At 39.0% G+C, this 20,144-nt stretch overlaps 1 protein-coding gene across 1 annotated transcript in view; it reads left to right on the top strand.

Moving 5' to 3' along the window:
• The first annotated feature begins 3,279 nt into the window (after positions 1-3,279).
• Positions 3,280-20,144, top strand: part of LOC107561551 (rho GTPase-activating protein 5-like) — a 47,870-nt gene continuing 31,005 nt past the window's right edge. Inside the window, exons 1-3 of the mRNA XM_016246020.1 lie at positions 3,280-3,498; positions 6,227-10,113; positions 10,336-10,489. Coding sequence (XP_016101506.1) covers positions 6,397-10,113; positions 10,336-10,489 — 3,871 coding nt within the window. The 5' untranslated portion in view covers positions 3,280-3,498; positions 6,227-6,396. The remainder of the gene's footprint in view (positions 3,499-6,226; positions 10,114-10,335; positions 10,490-20,144) is intronic.

Here is a 20,144-nt window from a genome sequence, read left to right on the forward strand (position 1 = left end):
AATGGATGGTTTTCAAATGAACATCCATTAGAGGAAGTGATGACTGCACATGGCTGATGGCAGAAACATTTGAATGTCAAATTCAGACACAATCATGACACTGTGATAAAATTCACTTTCAGACCCACAGGCTTTTAGAGCCATTGTTCAACAAAACAGATCAGATCTGGATAAAAAAAACTGTAGTCAGACTATCTGATTTATAGTTTTAAAGCGCAGCCTCAGAGAATCCTGAAAAAAAAGTATCATGGTTTTCACAGAAACATTAAGCAGCACAACTCTTTTTTTAACATTAATGATACAAAATGTTTCTTGAATAGCAAATCGGCATATTAGGATGATTTCTGAAAGATCATGTGACACTGAAGACTGGAGTAATGATGCTGAAAACTTAGCTTTACATCACATGAATGAATTATTCTTTTAAATACATTAAAATAGAAAACATTTTAAATTGTAATATTATTTCACAACAGTTTTACTGTATTTTTGATCAAATAAATGCAGTGATGAACATGACTTCTCTCAAAAACATTAAACATGTTATTGCCATTTTTTGAGCTTTTGAATGGTATTTGCGGTATGAAAATATGTGAAGTATGAAACATTTATGACCCATTTTTTTTCTGTCTTGACCAACATGTAGGCTACTTTGAACACTTTGACAATAATATCAAGTAAAAATTCACTGAACAAAAATTCAACCTTCTAAAAATGAAAACGTATGTTTTGTGTCTTTTCTTATTAATTAGCAGTGCCAAATTTACCTGCAGTGATAAGTTAAATTTTTTAAGTTTCCAATTTTTTAAACAAAGATAACCACATGATGACAACAATATTTTTATAGACAAAACAATGATTTCAGACCCTAAGTGGTCGAATTGACCATTTGCATTTACAAAAGAAGAAACTTGACATTTGTATTGCGTCCCGGGACAGGGAGTGGCTGGCCACTGACCACAGATAGGCGTTGCCTTGGGAACAGATGCTCTCTAGACAATAGATTTGGTGAACGGCGAATCATTTTATGAAACAGAAACATGTCAAACACAAGAAGCAGCATGGGCACACCTCAGTGTATGTGTGTGTGTGACCCACCTTCATTCCTTAATCAGACCAACCCATGTCTAGTTCTGCTGGTTAGCAGGGGATCTGCCTGGCACAGACATTTATAAATACTGAAGGAGTATGTGCTCAAAAGGAATCATAAAAAAAGAAATCATAAATGTATAATAGTAAAGCAATGTGTGTGTCTGTTAAGAATAATCTAAATTTATATAAACCAAGCTTGTAAAGCACAAGAGAGGCTGTGCATATTCAAAAGTCAAAATTCAAATTTCACTGCTAACTTAAATGGTGAACAGTGTACTATAAACATTGTCCTGGGTTATCTGGGTACAAAACAAAAAACAAAGTACTGCAGATGTTTGCTAAGTTCATTGTAGCATACAATCTCTTGCTAAATGAACACCAGTGACTACCACTGACATCTTTTATTGATGAAGTAAAGGTATGATGAACTAGTTTATGATAAAAGCTGGACTCAGAAAAGATTTTAAATTTAACTTTAGACTTAATAAATAAAAACGTACAAACAGGATAAGACCGGCCTTCCCAATCTATGGTGTTTTTGTGTCATTGAAATAGCAGCTGAGCCTTCATACAAACAGACCAGGGGGCTGTTTCATAAAACAAGTTTACCAAATAAGCCAGGCTTATTTCACTTAGTCTGATTAATTTGGAACCAAATCAAGTGACAATAAGTCAGACTAACTGAAATAAGCATGGCTTCTTTTATTTGGTAAACTTGTTTTATGAAACAGCACCCAGGGCTGTTTATTTCAGTTAGTCTGACTTATTGTCAGTCGATTTGGTTCAAAATAAGTCAGACTGAAATAAGCCTGGCTTGGTAAACTTGTTTTATGAAACAGTACCCAGGTCAATAGAGCTTTAACTTCCAGCTTTAAAGGGGTCCTATTATGCTTTTTCACTTTTTCAACTTTAGTTTGTCTGTAATGTTGCTGTTTGAGCATAAAAAAAGATCTGCAAAGTTACAAAGCTCAAAGTCCAATTCAAAAGGAGATATTTTATTTAACAGAAATCACTTTTCAAAAACTACAACGAACGACTCGTTTGGACTACAATGCATATTTTCCGGGATTTGTGATATCACAAATATTGACCAATGGGACGAGACCTGGTTGAGCTGCACTAGAGAAGGCAACGAGTGTCATCACTATGTCGGAGACACGCTAGCTTTCCCAAGGCAGACAAACTTATAGTGGTTACAATCATCCGGGTTTAAATCGCGCTCAAATTGATTTGATTTTGACTCAAAATTTACACTGAAGCTCGCAGGCAGCTATGGTAAGAGGCGTGACATTTCCCGACCAGGCGTCGAGTGCTGCCAATCACAACACACACTGGCCCAGCTAACCAATCACAGCACATTTCGTATTTCAGAAGGCAGGCCTTCATTTGAAACAGGAACTATTCGAGCCGTTCATGCCAGACTGAGGAGAGAGGTGTTGTAATAATGTAAAATATGTGAAAATAATTTGTTTTTCGAACAACCTAGTATAAGAGCCAAAACAAAATCAAGACTTTGTAAAAGAGCATAATAGGACCCCTTTACACAACTAGTTTTTTAACCATGTAATATAACATATTTCACAATTTTTAAAAGATATTTAAAAATATCACTTAGCTATTTAAAAATAAAAACAGTGCCTTATTTGAAAACATACATAATTTGTAAATGGTACTAGTTGAGAAAAAAATATATATAAATATATATAAATTAATTCACTGAGTGATTAAAAATCACTGAGAAATGTCCAAATAAATAAAACATCCAAAAACTCCAACCTTGGAGCAGTTTTAGTAAATCTCAATCCAAAAGGCTACTACAACCAATATGTAAATATAGCCTTATAACAGATAGATAGATAGATAGATAGATAGATACAGAGTTATAGTAAATGGAGAGAGAGAGAGAGAGAGAGAGAGAGAGAGAGAGAGAGAGAGAGATTGACATTCAAACTGGGAAGGCTCCTAGAATAACTAATCATCAATCTATTCCCTAATTCATAATTTGATCTCTAGAGACTAGAGCCTCTTTTCATTAGTTAGCTCTGATGGTGTAGTATTATTGCACTGGGAGACTGTGCTCAGTAGATGCTGACTGTGTTTAAATGTGTATTGAGAATTGGGGGAGCTCAGAGAGAGAGAGAGAGAGAGAGAGAGAGAGACCGTCGCCATTACTGACTGGAATGAGAGGGGAGGGGATGGCTCTCCGATTACACGCATACCACTCTTAATGCTAGAAAACACTGAAAACAACCACTTTTGGGGAAATTTCGCCGATTATTCCAACCGCTCACGGGAAACGCGACAAAACTGTGATTTGTTTCGGTATCGCATGAGCAGAAATTAAAGGAAATAGTTGGAATGCCTCCTCCTATCTGTGGTGTCTGGAGCTGGGAGCGACCATGTTAGGTAGGGGAATGTACACGGAGTATGTGACTTTCCAGCATGCTTTTTGTCGTTTGCTTCACTGAATTTGGTTTAATGTGTGATTTATTTCCAAGTCTAGGCGGTAGTTGTGTAGCTTTATGTAAATGCACAGATTTGTCTGTCTCGCTTACAGTGCGTTATGTCGGTGTCACACTTAACTAGCCCTGGCTAACTGGGAAGCTAGCAAGCAAAGGAAGCATATAATGCCTTGTTAGAGGCAAGGCCCGTGTCGATGCGAATACGAATAAGCATATTAACACATACTAAACAGATCTAAATCGCCGTGTTATTTAATGCAAGAGCGTGTGCGTATTGATTGTCTTGTGATAAAACTATTCTGATGTGAAATCAAATTCCTGGGATTCAAATGGAGTGGACGCTTGTGGGGTTTGAAGTAAATGATGCGCAAATTCTTGGCAATTTGGAAGCCACATTTAGCAATAATTCTCTCGACTAGTTGTGGGAATCGTCGTTTGCACATCTGATCGCAGTGTGGCTCGTAATAGCGCTTCTGTTCGTTATTCCTTCTCACCTTCAGCAGATGCTTGTGTCTGCTTTACATCCTCGCTTAGAAATACAGCCCACCGTCGTTAAGAAACGCGTCTCGACATTGATGTCCTATGTTTCCGTGATTTAACGCGCGTGAAGTCCTGATGTCTCATAAATGCGGTCATGCATGACATCCACCTCAATACAAAGGGATATTTCGGCCAAAATGAAATTTCTGTCATCATTTACTCCAGTCTTCCCACGGTTATGGAAGAACTGAAAAAATCTGAGACTGAGAATGATAAAAAGTGTTTTCCCTACCCGAAATTACTAACATCTTAAAATTCATGAGCATTTTTAAACTGAATATGCAGTTTGTAGTCATGTTAAAATTGTGCGATATTTCATCATATAGGCTAGGTATTGATTTTTGTGTAGAGTGATTCGATTGGGTTGTTCTTTTGAGTCGGTTCTTTTGAATGAATCGGTCAAACTGGTTCACGAAATGTTTGAAAGATTCATTAGCAAATCGATGTGAATCTAAATGTCCTTATACAGTACTTATAAATGACTGAAAAAGACCTGGTAATGTATTGATCAAACAATGTATGCCTTTATTTCTTCTGTGGAACAAAGAATGGCAGTTTTTACCAGTTTTTATCATTTATCAGTTACTTTCATTATGTGGAAAACAGATGCAATAAAAAAAGTGACTCAGGCTGTACATTCTGGCTAAGATCTCCTTTTGTGTTCCACTGAGAAAGAAAGTCATACAGGTTTGGAACGACACAAAGATGAGTAAATTATGACACAATTTTCACAAATGTGAATCTTTTAAAGACACATCATGCCAAATAGGCTTGTCGCAATAATCAATATATAGACTTATCGTGCAATATGTGTGCATGACCTAAATCATTTTTGGTGATGCAATATATCGCCCATTATATTTACTTAAAAATGAATGTCACCATGTTTTGTACGTTCCACTTGCGCCTGTGTCTTTTGCAGCTTCTCGTGCATTAAGTGGTGTAGTCATGAGGTGCTAGTTCAAATTTAAAAAATGCTTATACAAAAAAAAGTTTAATCTGCAGATATGGCCTTGTTTAGGGATCTGTGCCTTTGTGCATATGGACATCTGACTGCTAAGTAGTGATTGTGTTTTTCAGCAATAGTGTGCACCCTTAATTTACAGAGAAAAGAAGGTCAGGGAAAAATCTGTAGATGGAAAAATCTCCATACAAGTTCTTTGTGCAGTTTTCTTTTTTTCTACTTTGCACTTTCTGTTAGAAAATGTTTTACTGTTTATTCAGGTTTTTTAAGGTATCTAATATTTTGATACTTAATTTCCATGATCTAAATATTCTTAAAAATTAAAAGTTTGTTGTCATTTGGAAGTGTGTAGGCCTTCTTGCATTATTATGCTGTTAGGTTATTATTATATATTCAGTGGCATAAAATTGGCTTTAAAATGACAATAATATCACTCATCGCAGTTATTTCTGGGGCAATATATAGCACAACAAAAAGTTGTTATCATGACAGGCCTACTGCCAAATTCAAAAGTGGTTCTAGTTATGCTTTTAAGAGCCAACACTGAATTGAATTGCATTTATAAGATATTTTCTTGCAGTTGTTTTGTGTTTATCATGAACTTAATGCTCTTGGAGTGTAAATTAGCCAATTTGCTGGCTTATTCCTACTGACAGATGCATTTGTTTGTTACTACAAAGCTTGTCACTGCAGATGACAAGCATAGCTTGCATATTTTCTAAAAACACTGGAGTACATGCAGTAAACGCATATTACAGTGAAAGCGCTAGTGCCACAGTGTCAGTACTCCTACTTATGATAAATGAATGCATTGAAGATGTGTGTCACATGTGGATTGTTGAGATAGTTTTGTAGCCTGAGCAGTTGTGGTAGTGTTTGCAGACTTCAAATATAAAAAGGGTAGTCAAAATGCAAATGCATTGGCAATAATATTTCATAATAGTATTGTTAGTGTCATGCTTGAATTCTTAGATATCAGTAATGATGCATACTGTTATGTTGCGTATTGTGAGTCATCATTTTTTATTGTACTTGTTTGTTTTGTATTGTGATTGTGCCTATGTTGTCATCTGACTTATTAAATTCAGTATGATAAGTGTTTGGCTATTGAAAACAAAACTTTACACTTCTTCTTATTGTTGACTAATTTAATATTTTTTTATTGCAGGAAGGTGATAGGAGAGGAAAGAGTCGTCCGGGTCAGATGATCAAGATTAAAGCTACATCGGCTCATGCAAAGTGAGAAATGGAAATGCGTCTGCACTAGCAAATGGAAGTACGTGCTTGCCTGGCCGGCATACTTTGCTTAGTGTAACAAGCAATGAGAGGGGCAATATAATGGCCAAGAATAAGGAGCCCCGTCCGACATACGCTATCAGTGTCGTCGGACTTTCAGGCACTGAGAAAGAGAAGGGCAACTGCGGCGTAGGTAAATCCTGCCTATGCAACAGATATGTGCACCCCAGTGCGGACTGCTACTACTTGGAGCACACTTCTGTGTTGAGCACAATTGACTTTGGAGGGCGCGTGGTGAATAACGATCATTTCTTATATTGGGGTGAAGTGTTACATCGAGGGGACGATGGCCTCGAGTGTCGAATCCAGGTCATTGAGCAGACTGAGTTCATTGATGACCAAACTTTCTTGCCTCATCGGAGCACAAACCTGCAGCCTTACACGAAAAGGGCTGCAAATACGAAGCTTCAGTCTGCTGAGAAGCTGATGTACATTTGCACAGACCAGCTTGGGTTGGAACAGGATTTTGATCAGAAGCAGATGCCTGATGGCAAGCTGAACATCGATGGCTTTGTGTTGTGTATAGATGTAAGCAAAGGATGCAATAGGAAATTCGACGACCAGATGAAATTTGTCCACAGCCTTCATTCTCAGATTTCCAAGGCGAAAAAACCCATAATCATCGTTGCAACAAAATGTGACGAATGTGTCGAGCAATACCTGAGGGAGGTGCAGACGTTTGTTACAGGTAAAAAGAATCTCATGTTGGTGGAAACATCAGCTCGAGCGTCTGTGAACGTGGAACTCTGTTTCAATGCTCTGATACAGCAGATGGACAAAACCCGAGGAAAACCCAAAATCATCTCTTATTTGGAAGCGTACAAATCCCAGAGACTATTAGTAGCTTCAGTTTCAGACAAGTTTGAAAAGCTCATCGTTCAAACTGTCCGAGATTATCACACAAGCTGGAAAATTGTGAGCAATAAATTGAAAAGCCACCCAGACTATGACGAGTACATCAACATCGAAGGCACCAAAAAGGCTAGAAACACCTTTTCGAAGCACATAGAACAGCTGAGACAAGAGCATATCAAGAGGCGGCGTGAGGATTACCTTACAAGTCTGCCAAAAATTCTTAATAAGTTGCTGAACAACCTGGAGGAAATTGAGATGCTGAGTTGGACTGAGGCTCAGAGCCTTATGAAGAGCAGGCCTGAGTTTCAGTACTGTTTCATTGAGTTAGAACAAACGCCGTGGTATGAGACAGACCACCTCGATAAAACCGACGACAGAAGAGTGCCCTTCGATATCCTCAAAACCATGGAAGGAGAGAGGATTTATCAAAACCACATACAGCATTTAATATCTGACAAGAGGCGTTTAGAGATGAAGGAGAAATTCAAGAAGACGCTGGAGCGAGTGCATTTCATTAGCCCCGGCCAGCCGTGGGAAGAGGTCATGTGCTTTGTCATGGAGGACGAGGCATACAAGCACATCACCGAATCAGATCGCAGAGATGTTTACAGTCGGCATCAGCAGGAAATAGTTGAAAGGGCCAAAGAGGAGTTTCAGGAAATGCTGTTTGAGCATGCAGAGCTGTTCTATGACCTCGATTTGAACGCGACCCCGAGCTATGACAAAATGAGTGAGATTCATGCCGTGCTTAACGAGGAACCTAGATACAGAGCTCTCCAGAAACTCGCCACTGACAGGGAATCACTTTTACTGAAACACATCGGGTTTGTCTATCACCCCACGAAGGAAACATGCCTCAGTGGCACAGCCTGCATCGATCTCAAAGTCGAGCAAGTCCTCGCCAAACGGCTGGTTCAGCTAGATCACGGCCGCTCGAATATCTACTACAACAGTGCCAACATTGATAAGGTTAACTTGTGTCTCGTGGGCAGAGAAGGATTGGCGCAGGAGCTCGCAAATGAAATCCGAGCTCAGTCCACTGATGATGAATACACCCTTGATGGGAAAATCTATGAATTAGACCTTTTGCCTGTGGATGTCAATTCCGGCATGCTTTTGAACCATTCCTGGATATCGACTTTCAAGCCCCATGGGTTCTTTTGTGTCTTCAGCTCTATAGAGTCGCTTAATTACATCGGTGACCGCGTAAGCCGGATCCGAGCTGAGATTGCCCAGAGCAGAAGGGATAGGTATAGCCAGCCGGTGCCATTCATTCTCATTCTAGCAAATCAGCGTGACAGTGTTGGCAAAAACATGCCTATTTTGAGGCATCAAGGCCAACAGCTTGCAAATAAGCTACAGTGTACTTTTGTAGATATACTCTCCGGCACTTTCCCCAGAAAGTTTAATGAGTCTCAGATAAAACAGGCCCTCAGAGCGGTGTTGGAGGGATTGAAGCACAATTTCGACATGATGAGCCCCATGCCCTCCATTAAGGATCTGTCGGAGACAGATTTGCGGATAGTCATGTGTGCCATGTGTGGAGATCCGTTCAGCGTGGATCTCATTCTCTCACCGTTCTTGGACTCGCATTCCTGCAGCGCCGGACAGCCTGGGCAGTGCAACACATTGATCCTTGACAAAATCATCGGGGGTATGCGCAGACGCATACATGTCACTGTGCTCTCCTACCACTCCTCCATTGGAATCAGAAAGGACGAATTGGTGCATGGGTACATTCTTGTTTACTCAGCAAAACGAAAGTCTTCCATGGCTATGCTGAGGGCGTTCCTGGCTGAAGTCCAGGATGTCATTCCAGTTCAACTGGTGGCCATTACGGACAGCCAAGCGGACTTCTTCGAGAACGAGGCGATAAAAGAGCTAATGACTGAAGGTGAGCACATTGCCACAGAAATTACGGCCAAATTTACCGCTCTCTACTCCTTGTCCCAGTATCACAGACAGACAGAAGTTTTCACGCCATTTTTCAACGAGGTCCTCGAGAAGAAGTGCAACATTGAAAGCTACTTTATGTTCGATAATGGCAGGGACGGAACAGGCACCGGAGAAGACGTCTTCCCGCAGTCACCTCATAGCCATTCGCCTGCCTACCAGTATTACCCTGACTCTGAGGACGATGGGGAGGGACCGCCACCTTACAGCCCTATAGGCGATGATGTGCAGCTGCTGCCCAATCCTAGTGAAAGGAAGTACAGAATCGACCTGGAAGGAAACGAGTACCCAGTTCACAGCACACCTCTTGGTGATCACGAGCGTAACCACAAAGTGCCTCCCCCGGTAAAACCCAAGCCCAATGTGCTGCCCAAGCCCAACGTTAAAAAGCTGGATCCCAACCTACTGAGGACCATTGAAGCTGGAATGAGGACCTCCAGGTGGACACGTGGTCCAATGATGGGTCACGGCGATGACCTTGAAGCATCTGATAACTATGCAGAGCCGGCCGACACGCTTCTCAAATCAAAAGGCTTCAGTGAGGACATCTATGCCGTACCGGAAGACGCACACAGCAGATCTGGCAGGATCCGCAATTCGTTCGGCGGACTCGCTTTGCACGGGGATGAGGAGAATGGCTTTGATTCCATGTCTAAGTCTCAGGGTGGCAGAAGGCCTTCTAAGTACAAACATCGTTCCAAGATCCTCTTCAGCAAGACAAAAGCTTATCATAGACGAGTGCACTCGGATGTCAGTGATGATGAGTCGGGGCCTGCTACGCAGAAGAAGAAGAAAGGAAGGGGCAACCGAGGAAGTGAAGAAGATCCACTTCTCTCACCAGTGGATCCTTGGAAAGGAGGGATAGACAATCCAGCCATCACATCGGACCCAGAGCAGGATGATAAGAAAATGAAGAAAAAGAAACCACCAAAGACCAAGGAACCCAAAAAGGTAAGCCACTACTTTTCAATTACCTAGAGAAATCTAAAGTTACTTTAGTAGTTTAATACCACTGTTAAATCTTTAGCAAATCTCAAAATGTATATTCACTTTTCATACTGTATATTATTTTGTAATGCCTAAATTCAGTTTAAAATTATACGTTTTAGTTTTTAGATTGTGTCATCAGCATGCATTGTAGTGATCGTGTTATTGTAATTTTTTTCTTAACAGACAAAGTCAACAAAGACCACAAAGCCATTGTATCCACCAACTCGTAGAAATTGGGAAAGCAACTATTTTGGGGTGCCTCTTCAGAACTTGGTCACACCTGATAGGCCCATACCTCTGTTCATTGAGAAGTGTGTTGACTACATTGAGCGCACAGGTACGTTTCTTGTTTTTGTAAAGCTGGTTCACTAAATAGCATCCGAAAATGTCGAAATGCTTCTATCAGATCTCCGGTTTAAAGGCTGTTTGAGAATTTAAACTTTCTTGTGTGAGTTTACTAGCATAAAATGATTTATGTTTGTCATTTTTGTCCATGGCATTTTTCATTTAGTAGGTTGCAGCTTTAGGAACATTTGTTAACAATTTGTCTTTCCTGGTCCTGAGATACTTTACTGAAAATTGTACATTTGTGCGTTTCATGTTGCTTATTTTGTGAGCCTGATACAGTCCATATTTTAAAGCACAGGAAATTCTGCATGCGGTTCAAATACTATCAATGAGTAAATTAATGAAATCCATTAATCTGAGGTAATAAATTCTGACACAACAGGAAGTTGACGGGCAGGGGTGGAGGGAAGTCCATCTGGTAAATGATTGAATGGATTTTTATGGCACGTGTTATAATTATCTAATTTTTCCCAGAGCACTGTGTTCAGTTAGATTGTGGTTTGCATTTTCATGGACTCTGCAAATGCTGTGTAAACACTGAGACCCGTCACATATCTTAGCCACGTGGTGAGTTAACATCATTTCAGGACATGCTGACCATATTTGGACTCGAACAAAGTCCGCTTCATATGCTTAAAGCAGTGATAGAGGCCCTTTAACTGTGCCTGTTTGTTTGGTTACAACATGCCCTTCAGTAGCTTGTTCTGTAACTGTGTTCAATGGAAACTCTGACTAACACGGCTGTCAATAAGCCCAGCCGACCCATAATATAGCTTGAGGTTTCATGAGCGAGTAGGTGACACCCACATACTGCCGTTCAGGTTGGTTGTGGCTATAGATCAGTGAAACTCATGCATAGATGACATGCACTGATGTGGTTTCTTGAGGAAATGATTAAACTGCAGTTTGTGGTTTTTATGGTGTGTACTGGAAGTGGGCAAAGTGTCTGTGGTGAGCGTAATACTAGGTCAATTTGCAGGTTGAACTGGTTTTGCTTTGTGTATGTGTGGCCGTACATACATGAAGCGTATATGTGATGATCCGAAACACTTTTTTGCTGATCTTATGTTTAGATCTCGCATAGTGCTGTGTCCACAGTTAATGTGCAGGACGATTGATTTTGTTGGTAAGTGGCTTGATTCTGTATGTGACATGCAGGTTTGTAGACCATAGGGAAACATTTAGCTTAATAAATTTGGTATAATTCATGGGGAGACAAGATGTTAAAATTCTGTTTTCATATCGCTGATGATATATAGATATTGAAATTATGCACAATTTTGTCTAAAAAAATAAAACTAAAATCATGCATTTTAAAGGCTATAGGTGAATTTAGGCATCACAACATGTACAATTGTACAGATGTACTATTAAAATGATTTAATGATTTATTTAATTATTTCATATTCATTTTTGAGATTTTCTAAAGATTATCTTTAGGGGTTCACAGTATTCAAATTCTACCAATAATCTGATTTGTTATTCTAAAGTTAACAGATCGAGAACAGATTAATGGACAATATAAAAATGTTATGCAGTTCTGTTAAAAAAGAGTGAAAATTAAAATTAGGCTACAAGTTAATTTAACAATATAATATACAGTACAAAAAATAAATATTTACTAAAGCTTAAATTTAAGTGTTATAATTAAAGTATTTTTAAGATTACCTTTAAGTGATTGTTTGATGATGAAATGCAAATGTAAAAATAGAGGCAATGAGCATTAATAATTAACTGTCCAATAGCATCCGATAAATGTCCAATGTTGACCAGTACCGCTACATTAAGAAATATAAAAAATATACAGTATATATTCAATATTAGTAGTCAATATTAATTTTTATTATATTTGAACTACCCCTTTAAAATAAAGCTGTTTTATTGACTGTGGCTGGATCTGGGCCTTTTTTTGGTTCCTGTGGAATAGGATGAGATGGCACAATGTGCCCATGGCTGCGTCTGAGCATCGCAGGGCTCTGTTTAAGAGCTTTTTGAAAGCATCTTGCCTCAAAGAGCTGTGCAGATGAAAAGGCTCATCAAACACCCTGCCCCCCAAGCCAAACGCTCACTCCCTCCCATTTATGCCCCCCTATCTCGCTCTGTACTGCATTGTGAAACCCAGAGGAAATGATAATACTTGACTCTCTTTTTTTTCTGTGGTCAAGAACAAGTAGTCCAACAATCCACTCCTCCAAACATGGTGTATGCACACACACAGCCCTTTATTTCTCGTGGCCCATCCGTTCTGAAAACCAAGACCCTGCGTTAAAAACTGTACTGAGAAAATGGACTTTATGGATGTTTCCTAATTGACTTTCATGGCTCATTTAGGCCTGGATGCTTCATTTATCCATCAGAAGAGTACCCCCATTGTCATTTCCTCCTTGCAGGGCTTCGCAGTAATAACCCCTTCTGTGTGAAACATTATGGATGTTTAGATATTTTTATGAGACACTTAACTATGAAATAAACCATGAACTCAACAGACACGGGGGAAGTACGATCAGAAAAAAATCGTTGCAGCAGTTCCCAGAAAATATTTCCAAACCTTGAAGAGGACGACCATATTCATGAGGCCTACATGAATGTTTAAATCAGCTGACCTCAAAGCGGAATCTTTGTTTTTTTACCGTGACGTGCTTCTTCTATCCAAATGAAGGAATTTTGTGCCAATTTTGGAAATGTTCCAACAAACAGGATGCAAATTAGGTGCGTTTTAGTTGGCTTGATGTGTTCCTTGCGGGTGCAGCGGTGCGTTAAACAGCTCTGTGGAAAGGAGGTAATTTACACACAGTCCTTTCTTGTTTAATTTTGCATGTTTGAATTGTTTAAAATGGTTGTGCAATACAGTTGTAACATTAGCTAATTATTCATACAACAAAGCATTTCCTGGAAATATTTAATATTAATGTTACAACATTTCCAGTAAATGCTTTGGTATATAAATAGTCCCAATACAGTTAGTTGTTTAGTAATATTCCAATTTGTTAATATTTCAAATGATATCTTAATATCCATCTAATTAAATTTGAAACATTTATTATTTATTTAAAGAATGCATTTTACTGTATATATCAAACTAACTGGAATTGTAATATTAACTTATTAGCATTTGCAAGAAATATTTTAGTATCAACTAATTGGAGTTGGAATATTAAATAATTACTTATGCAACAAAGCATTTCCTGAAAGAATATTGGAATAAAAATTAATTGGAATTAGAATGCTAATACCCAACTAACTGGAATAATAACTAATTATTTATTTATTAGACTTATAAGTGCATTACCGCCACCTATCTCTCAAGTGGACCATTGACACTCCTAATTGAGATTGTAGATAGAGTGTCAATGGTCCATTTGAGAAATAGGTGGCGGTAATGCACTTCTAAGTCTGCGATCCGCCGTAAAGCAAGAAAAAGAAGATGGCGCCTCACGCGCCTGCTGTTGAGAATGCATTCAGGAGGACGCGCGCCTCTCAGGGCAGTTCGAACTGTTCGGACATTGCGTGAATCAAGAGGTAAAAAACTATATAAATACTGTTCAGTTTCTTGCACAGACCGATCGTGTTGTGTCTTTACACATCAATGTATCATCACGAGCCACAGGGTTTAATTTGGTTTTGTTTGTGTATGTTTTTTTTTTTTACTCTCAAAGTCGTGATTCCCATTCACCTCCATTATAAGACTGACAGACTGCAACGGTTTGCGTTTAAAATCTTCGTTTGTGTTCTACTGAAGAAACAAAGTCACCTACATCTTGAATGCCCTGGGGGTAAGCAGATAAACATCAAATTTTCATGAAATATCCCTTTAAATGCAAATGCGCTGCTGCTCCGCGCCCCTTTTTCCAGAATAGAGCTGTGCCATTACAGCTCGTACCTGCTACAAAACATCTGTTTTGGTTCTGATTATCATGTTTATTGCGCTGAAATCATGCGTTTTAAACCATATTAGTTTAAACATCTGAAATACGGTTTTCTGAGTGCATAAGGACAGAAAGCGGATGTCACAGCATGGGAGTACTAAACTAAGTTCTCATTCACACACAAGTTTACGTTAAAAACACAAGTTACAAAAACAGTCGGTTATGTCTGTGAAGGTAAACAGCTGGGAAATAAATCGCATGTTTTTTTTTTTTAGATCTGTGTGGCAGCAGCAATATGCAGTAAATAAATCAATAAATCCTCTGCTCTCGTCTCCACTGAGGCTGGGACTCTAAATAGTGTTCTGTGCTCATCTAAGGCAGAACAATTAGCAAGTTTTGCTCAAACTTTCGCCATGGCGTTAGAACTGGTACACCGTTGTCGCTTGCAAAATCAAAATGATGGCGCCATGGGTGGAAACTTAGAGAGTAAGGGGCGGTAATATTGTAATGAGATCCCTTTGCAACATCACTAGGGAAGCGAAATCAGACGCGCTAGTTTTTTCAGACACTTGCAGAAAAAGGCTTACCAAAACAAAGTTACTGGGTTAATCTTTTTCATGTTTCCTTTGTTGGTAGATGCACCGGGGACCTGATTATAGCACTTAAAACCTGGAAAAGTCAGATTTTCATGATATGTCACCTTTAACTCAAAATGGAATAACTCGGGTGGGCCGCCTCTGCAGCAAAGACACCAATACCATAAAATGGCAGTTGCTCCCCAGCAGTAGGCTATTGCAGAGGCTTCTGGCCCGAGTTTGAATGTGATATGAATGCTGCAAAAGCTTGACAAGCAGTATGAATTGCCAGGAAATCTCAGAAATTGCAGTTCCCGGCCTATGTAGCCAAATTAAAGATGTCAAGGTTTAAAGAACCTGACTTGGCCAATACACATGTGTGATCAAGCACAGATGTTGCCCCATACGCGAGCTTAACAATACATTACCTCACCAATGACTGGATGCTACCAAGTGTGAAATAAGAGTCGCTTGCAAAATCAAAATGATGGCGCCATGGGTGGAAACTTAGAGAGTAAGGGGCGGTAATATTGTAATGAGATCCCTTTGCAACATCACTAGGGAAGCGAAATCAGACGCGCTAGTTTTTTCAGACACTTGCAGAAAAAGGCTTACCAAAACAAAGTTACTGGGTTAATCTTTTTCATGTTTCCTTTGTTGGTAGATGCACCGGGGACCTGATTATAGCACTTAAAACCTGGAAAAGTCAGATTTTCATGATATGTCACCTTTAACTCAAAATGGAATAACTCGGGTGGGCCGCCTCTGCAGCAAAGACACCAATACCATAAAATGGCAGTTGCTCCCCAGCAGTAGGCTATTGCAGAGGCTTCTGGCCCGAGTTTGAATGTGATATGAATGCTGCAAAAGCTTGACAAGCAGTATGAATTGCCAGGAAATCTCAGAAATTGCAGTTCCCGGCCTATGTAGCCAAATTAAAGATGTCAAGGTTTAAAGAACCTGACTTGGCCAATACACATGTGTGATCAAGCACAGATGTTGCCCCATACGCGAGCTTAACAATACATTACCTCACCAATGACTGGATGCTACCAAGTGTGAAATAAGATATGTACCAGAGAAGCTCATAGCTGAATGGCTTCAGTATGCTTTGGCAGACTGGGTATTAGATTAGCAGAAAATGTCCTGCATAAGCATGGATAGCCAACAGTTCTCAGCCGGACGTGCGGAACTGTTTTGATGAATGAAGAGAAAGGCGTAGAGTTAAGCGCGAGTATTTGTGCAACAATTAATCAGCTGACTAATATTTCATGATCACGACAGCGCTAGGCTGAAAGGGTCATAAGTGTGTTTACTGACAATCTCTAAACCATCATTCTGCAATAGTGCACTGTTTTCCAAGAACGCTTGATGGATTGTGACAGGGAATGGGACAGGATTGTTTACAGCTTGTTGATGTTTCCTCTCAAGGTCTATGTTTTAGTTTATTTACTTATTATAATACTATATGCTGCACGGTTTTTACTGTATAACAAATCATCGGAGAGAAATTTTGTAAATACTGCGTTTTAAATGGCAGGCCAAAAAATGCCTTTCACACATGCATCAGAAATGCAGTCTGAAATGCCTAGTAGATTGCAGCCTGTATGTGTCTATGGTAGGGATGCACGATATATCGGCCACCATATCGGTATCGGCCCATATCGGCTCATTTTTTCTGTTATCGGTATCGGCCTGATAAGAAAATTTGGCCGATATCTTAAAGCCGATAAATAATGCATTATTTCCTTCAGAGACACTTCAGATGCGCGCTGTTCGTTTGCAGCCTTTTGTGCAATTGTACATTGTAATATTGTGTTTATTTGATGTATATCTGATTTATCTCATATAGAATGCGTTTGGTTAAGTTAAAAGAGCGCTTCAGTTTACCGGTGATCGTCTTTAGCTCAGCGCACGCAGCTCAAACAGCAGTGCACAACATTAATAACTATGATTGGGAATGTCGTGTATATAACATTCTAATGAGAACATTATTATAATAAAACGTTGTGCATTCTTTGGGTTTAGTTGCTGTGTTTCAGCGCGTTGTTATGGGAAGAGCGCATCCACAACAGGATCACACATTCTGACTATAGCATGCAATAACTGCGTCATTTTGTACATATATAAGTTGTAATATTATGTTTATGTTGTATTAATATTAATCTCAGGATGCATTTCCTTGAGTTAAATAAGCTGCCAGCAAAACGCTTCAGTTTACCGTGTTCATTCAGCTCTTCAGCTTCAGCTTGAGCTGCAGCTCAATGGCTGCTATTTAAAACAGTGGTATTAATTTGTTACTTTTTCAAAATCATTGATATATTATTAATAACAACAACCACTTGTATTTTTCTCTTATTATTTTCATCAACAATATGGTTTAGTAATTAAAATCATTTAATTATTGTCCGTGCAGAGGCTATTCCGTTTTATTGATCTATGGCGCATTCATTTTGATTCTTTACATGTGTAATGATGTCCAGTGACTTGTTTGCATTATTTATGCATAATTTTATTTATTTGTAAGGCTTTTTTATGACTAAATTTGGTAATGGGAGAGTAAAAATATTTTTTAAACGTACACCGTTCAAACTAGGCTGCTTATGTTGAAGTGTTTGGGATGTGGCTTTTAATGATGAGACCTTTTTTGTAATCAGGCTCTCAAAAAGTATATAACAATTTGGATATAGATTTATCGGCCAACATATCGGTTATCGGCTTTCAAAAATAAAGAATAATCGGTTATCGGTATCGGCCAAAATTTTCATATCGGTGCATCCCTAGTCTATGGCTGTGTTTCAAAACCAGTGAGCTGCCTAGGCAGACAGCAAACATGCAGTATGCAATTTTTAGGCTAGGTCTTTGGCTGCAATCTTTGTACATCTCACCTTTTCAGGGCATCCGCATTGGCGACCAGGTCACAAAAGCAAAATGCTGTGCAGGAAAAGGCAGGAGTCAGCCTTTTCACAAGTCTTTAGCTTTTTAGCCCTGCTTTTCAATACAGTGCAGCTTCCTCTCAGTCATAGGGATTACTTAACTCAGTAGGGAATAATTGTCATGGCCTATTTCTGCGGTTTGAGACCTAGTGCTGTGGAGTATCAGATCTCAACTTGATGCATTGTATTTTAAACGAGGAAGTAGCTCAATCTTAATATTTAGCTACCATGGTACTATAGTATAGATATTTCAGTTGTTGTTGCTAAAAAATCATCATAGATTTAATTTGTGATTTAATGTAATTCAGATTATTAGTTTTATTCATTTGAAACTTTGAGAAATTAAAAAAATATATATTTTGGTCACTATTTAGTTTACAATTATTATTATTTTGGTACTGTTTGGTTAGTTTCTTGTTTTGATGACAGTGGTGGCTAATAAAGTATTTTTGTAGTATTTTGGTGGAAACCAATGGTATATGTGGTTATGGTATTTTTTTTGTTGCGGTATTATTAATCTGCTGATGTCATGCTTTTGTTTGCTTGGAATTTTTTGGCTGTTATTTCTAGGGGGTTTAAGGTCTAATTTTTTTTAATGGAACAATATTTGAAACTTTAGAGAAAATGAAAGAAAAAAAAAAAACTTTACATTTTTGTTATATCATATTTGAAACATCAGGCCTTTACGCCCCATATAATATGATATTATAGTGCCTTGTGAGAATATGGAGCTGACAGTGGAGTTTCCCTCCTGATGACTCTAGACATGCACCTTGCTGGAGGCTTGCAAAAAGTTTTGATGACTTTGGCTTTTTCCTCCTTTGACACATCAAGGTCTCTGGCGAATGCTTAGCAATAAGTGTCCTACAACGCAAAGTCCTGTTGTTCCCCTTGGCCTGCTACTGCTTGTCGTGCTTGAGGGGAGAGGATGTCAGAAGCTCTTGGCTTTGACAGGCTGTCGCCACACATCAGCCAGTGCATCTAGACTCAGGAAGTGGCTTAGAAAAAGTAATGAAGGGGAGGGCGATGATGCCAGAAGCTCTGGGAGTTTGTCAGAAAGCAAGAATGAAGCTTATGTACTTGAAGAATTTGCTAGCAGAACTTTTTAAGCTCCCAGTATGCCTGATGGTTGTCGTTTAGGGCTACTGTCCATGCTCACTTCACCATGCTGGTTTAAAACATCTAATTGGAAACTGCTAAAACATGAGTTATGTTCAGAATAGGGGTGACCCCGAATAGTCTAAGATTCGATGCTTCGATAGGAGGAGCCTGATTTGGCTACCAATCTCAGTCGAATATTCGCAGAGGTGTTCTGATCATGCCATTTTGGCTATATGGGGGTGCTCAATGTCGGATTTCACATAGAACTTCTGGTTTTTCTCCCATTAAGTTAATATACAGCCTATTAAGATAATGCTGTAAATAAGTATCTGAAAAGACGTTAATATTTTTAACGTGCATGAATAAATCCAACCACCCCTATAGATTTAAGTTTCACTTTCCTTTCTCTAAGCCATAACGGAGAGAGGAGTAGCTATCATGCCATTTTGGCTATATGGGGGTGCTCAATGTCGGATTTCACATAGAACTTCTGGTTTTTCTCCCATTAAGTTAATATACAGCCTATTAAGATAATGCTGTAAATAAGTATCTGAAAAGACGTTAATATTTTTAACGTGCATGAATAAATCCAACCACCCCTATAGATTTAAGTTTCACTTTCCATAATCCGTGACCAACAGAGGAGCGGTTTGGAGGCAGGGATTTAAATCTTTAAAAAGACTCAAATTGACACGGGCAGAGTGAAAGACTGGATTTTTTTCGATCAGGTAGGGTCCAAGTGATTTCAGCCGGTTTATAGCCTATATATCGTATATACAGTGGGTACGGAAAATATTCAGACCCCCTTAAATTTTTCACTCTTTGTTATATTGCAGCCATTTGCTAAAATCATTTAAGTTCATTTTTTTTCCTCATTAATGTACACAGAGCACCCCATATTGACAGAAAAACACAGAATTGTTGACATTTTTGCAGATTTATTAAAAAAGAAAAACTGAAATATCACATGGTCCTAAGTATTCAGACCCTTTGCTGTGACACTCATATATTTAACTCAGGTCCTGTCCATTTCTTCTGATCATCCTTGAGATGGTTCTACACCTTAATTTGAGTCCAGCTGTGTTTGATTATACTGATTGGACTTGATTAGCAAAGCCACACACCTGTCTATATAAGACCTCACAGCTCACAGTGCATGTCAGAGC

The sequence above is a fragment of the Sinocyclocheilus grahami genome, unplaced genomic scaffold (genome assembly GCF_001515645.1).
Source record: "Sinocyclocheilus grahami isolate Dianchi unplaced genomic scaffold, SAMN03320097.WGS_v1.1 scaffold778.1, whole genome shotgun sequence".
In the NCBI taxonomy this organism is placed as follows: domain Eukaryota; kingdom Metazoa; phylum Chordata; class Actinopteri; order Cypriniformes; family Cyprinidae; genus Sinocyclocheilus; species Sinocyclocheilus grahami.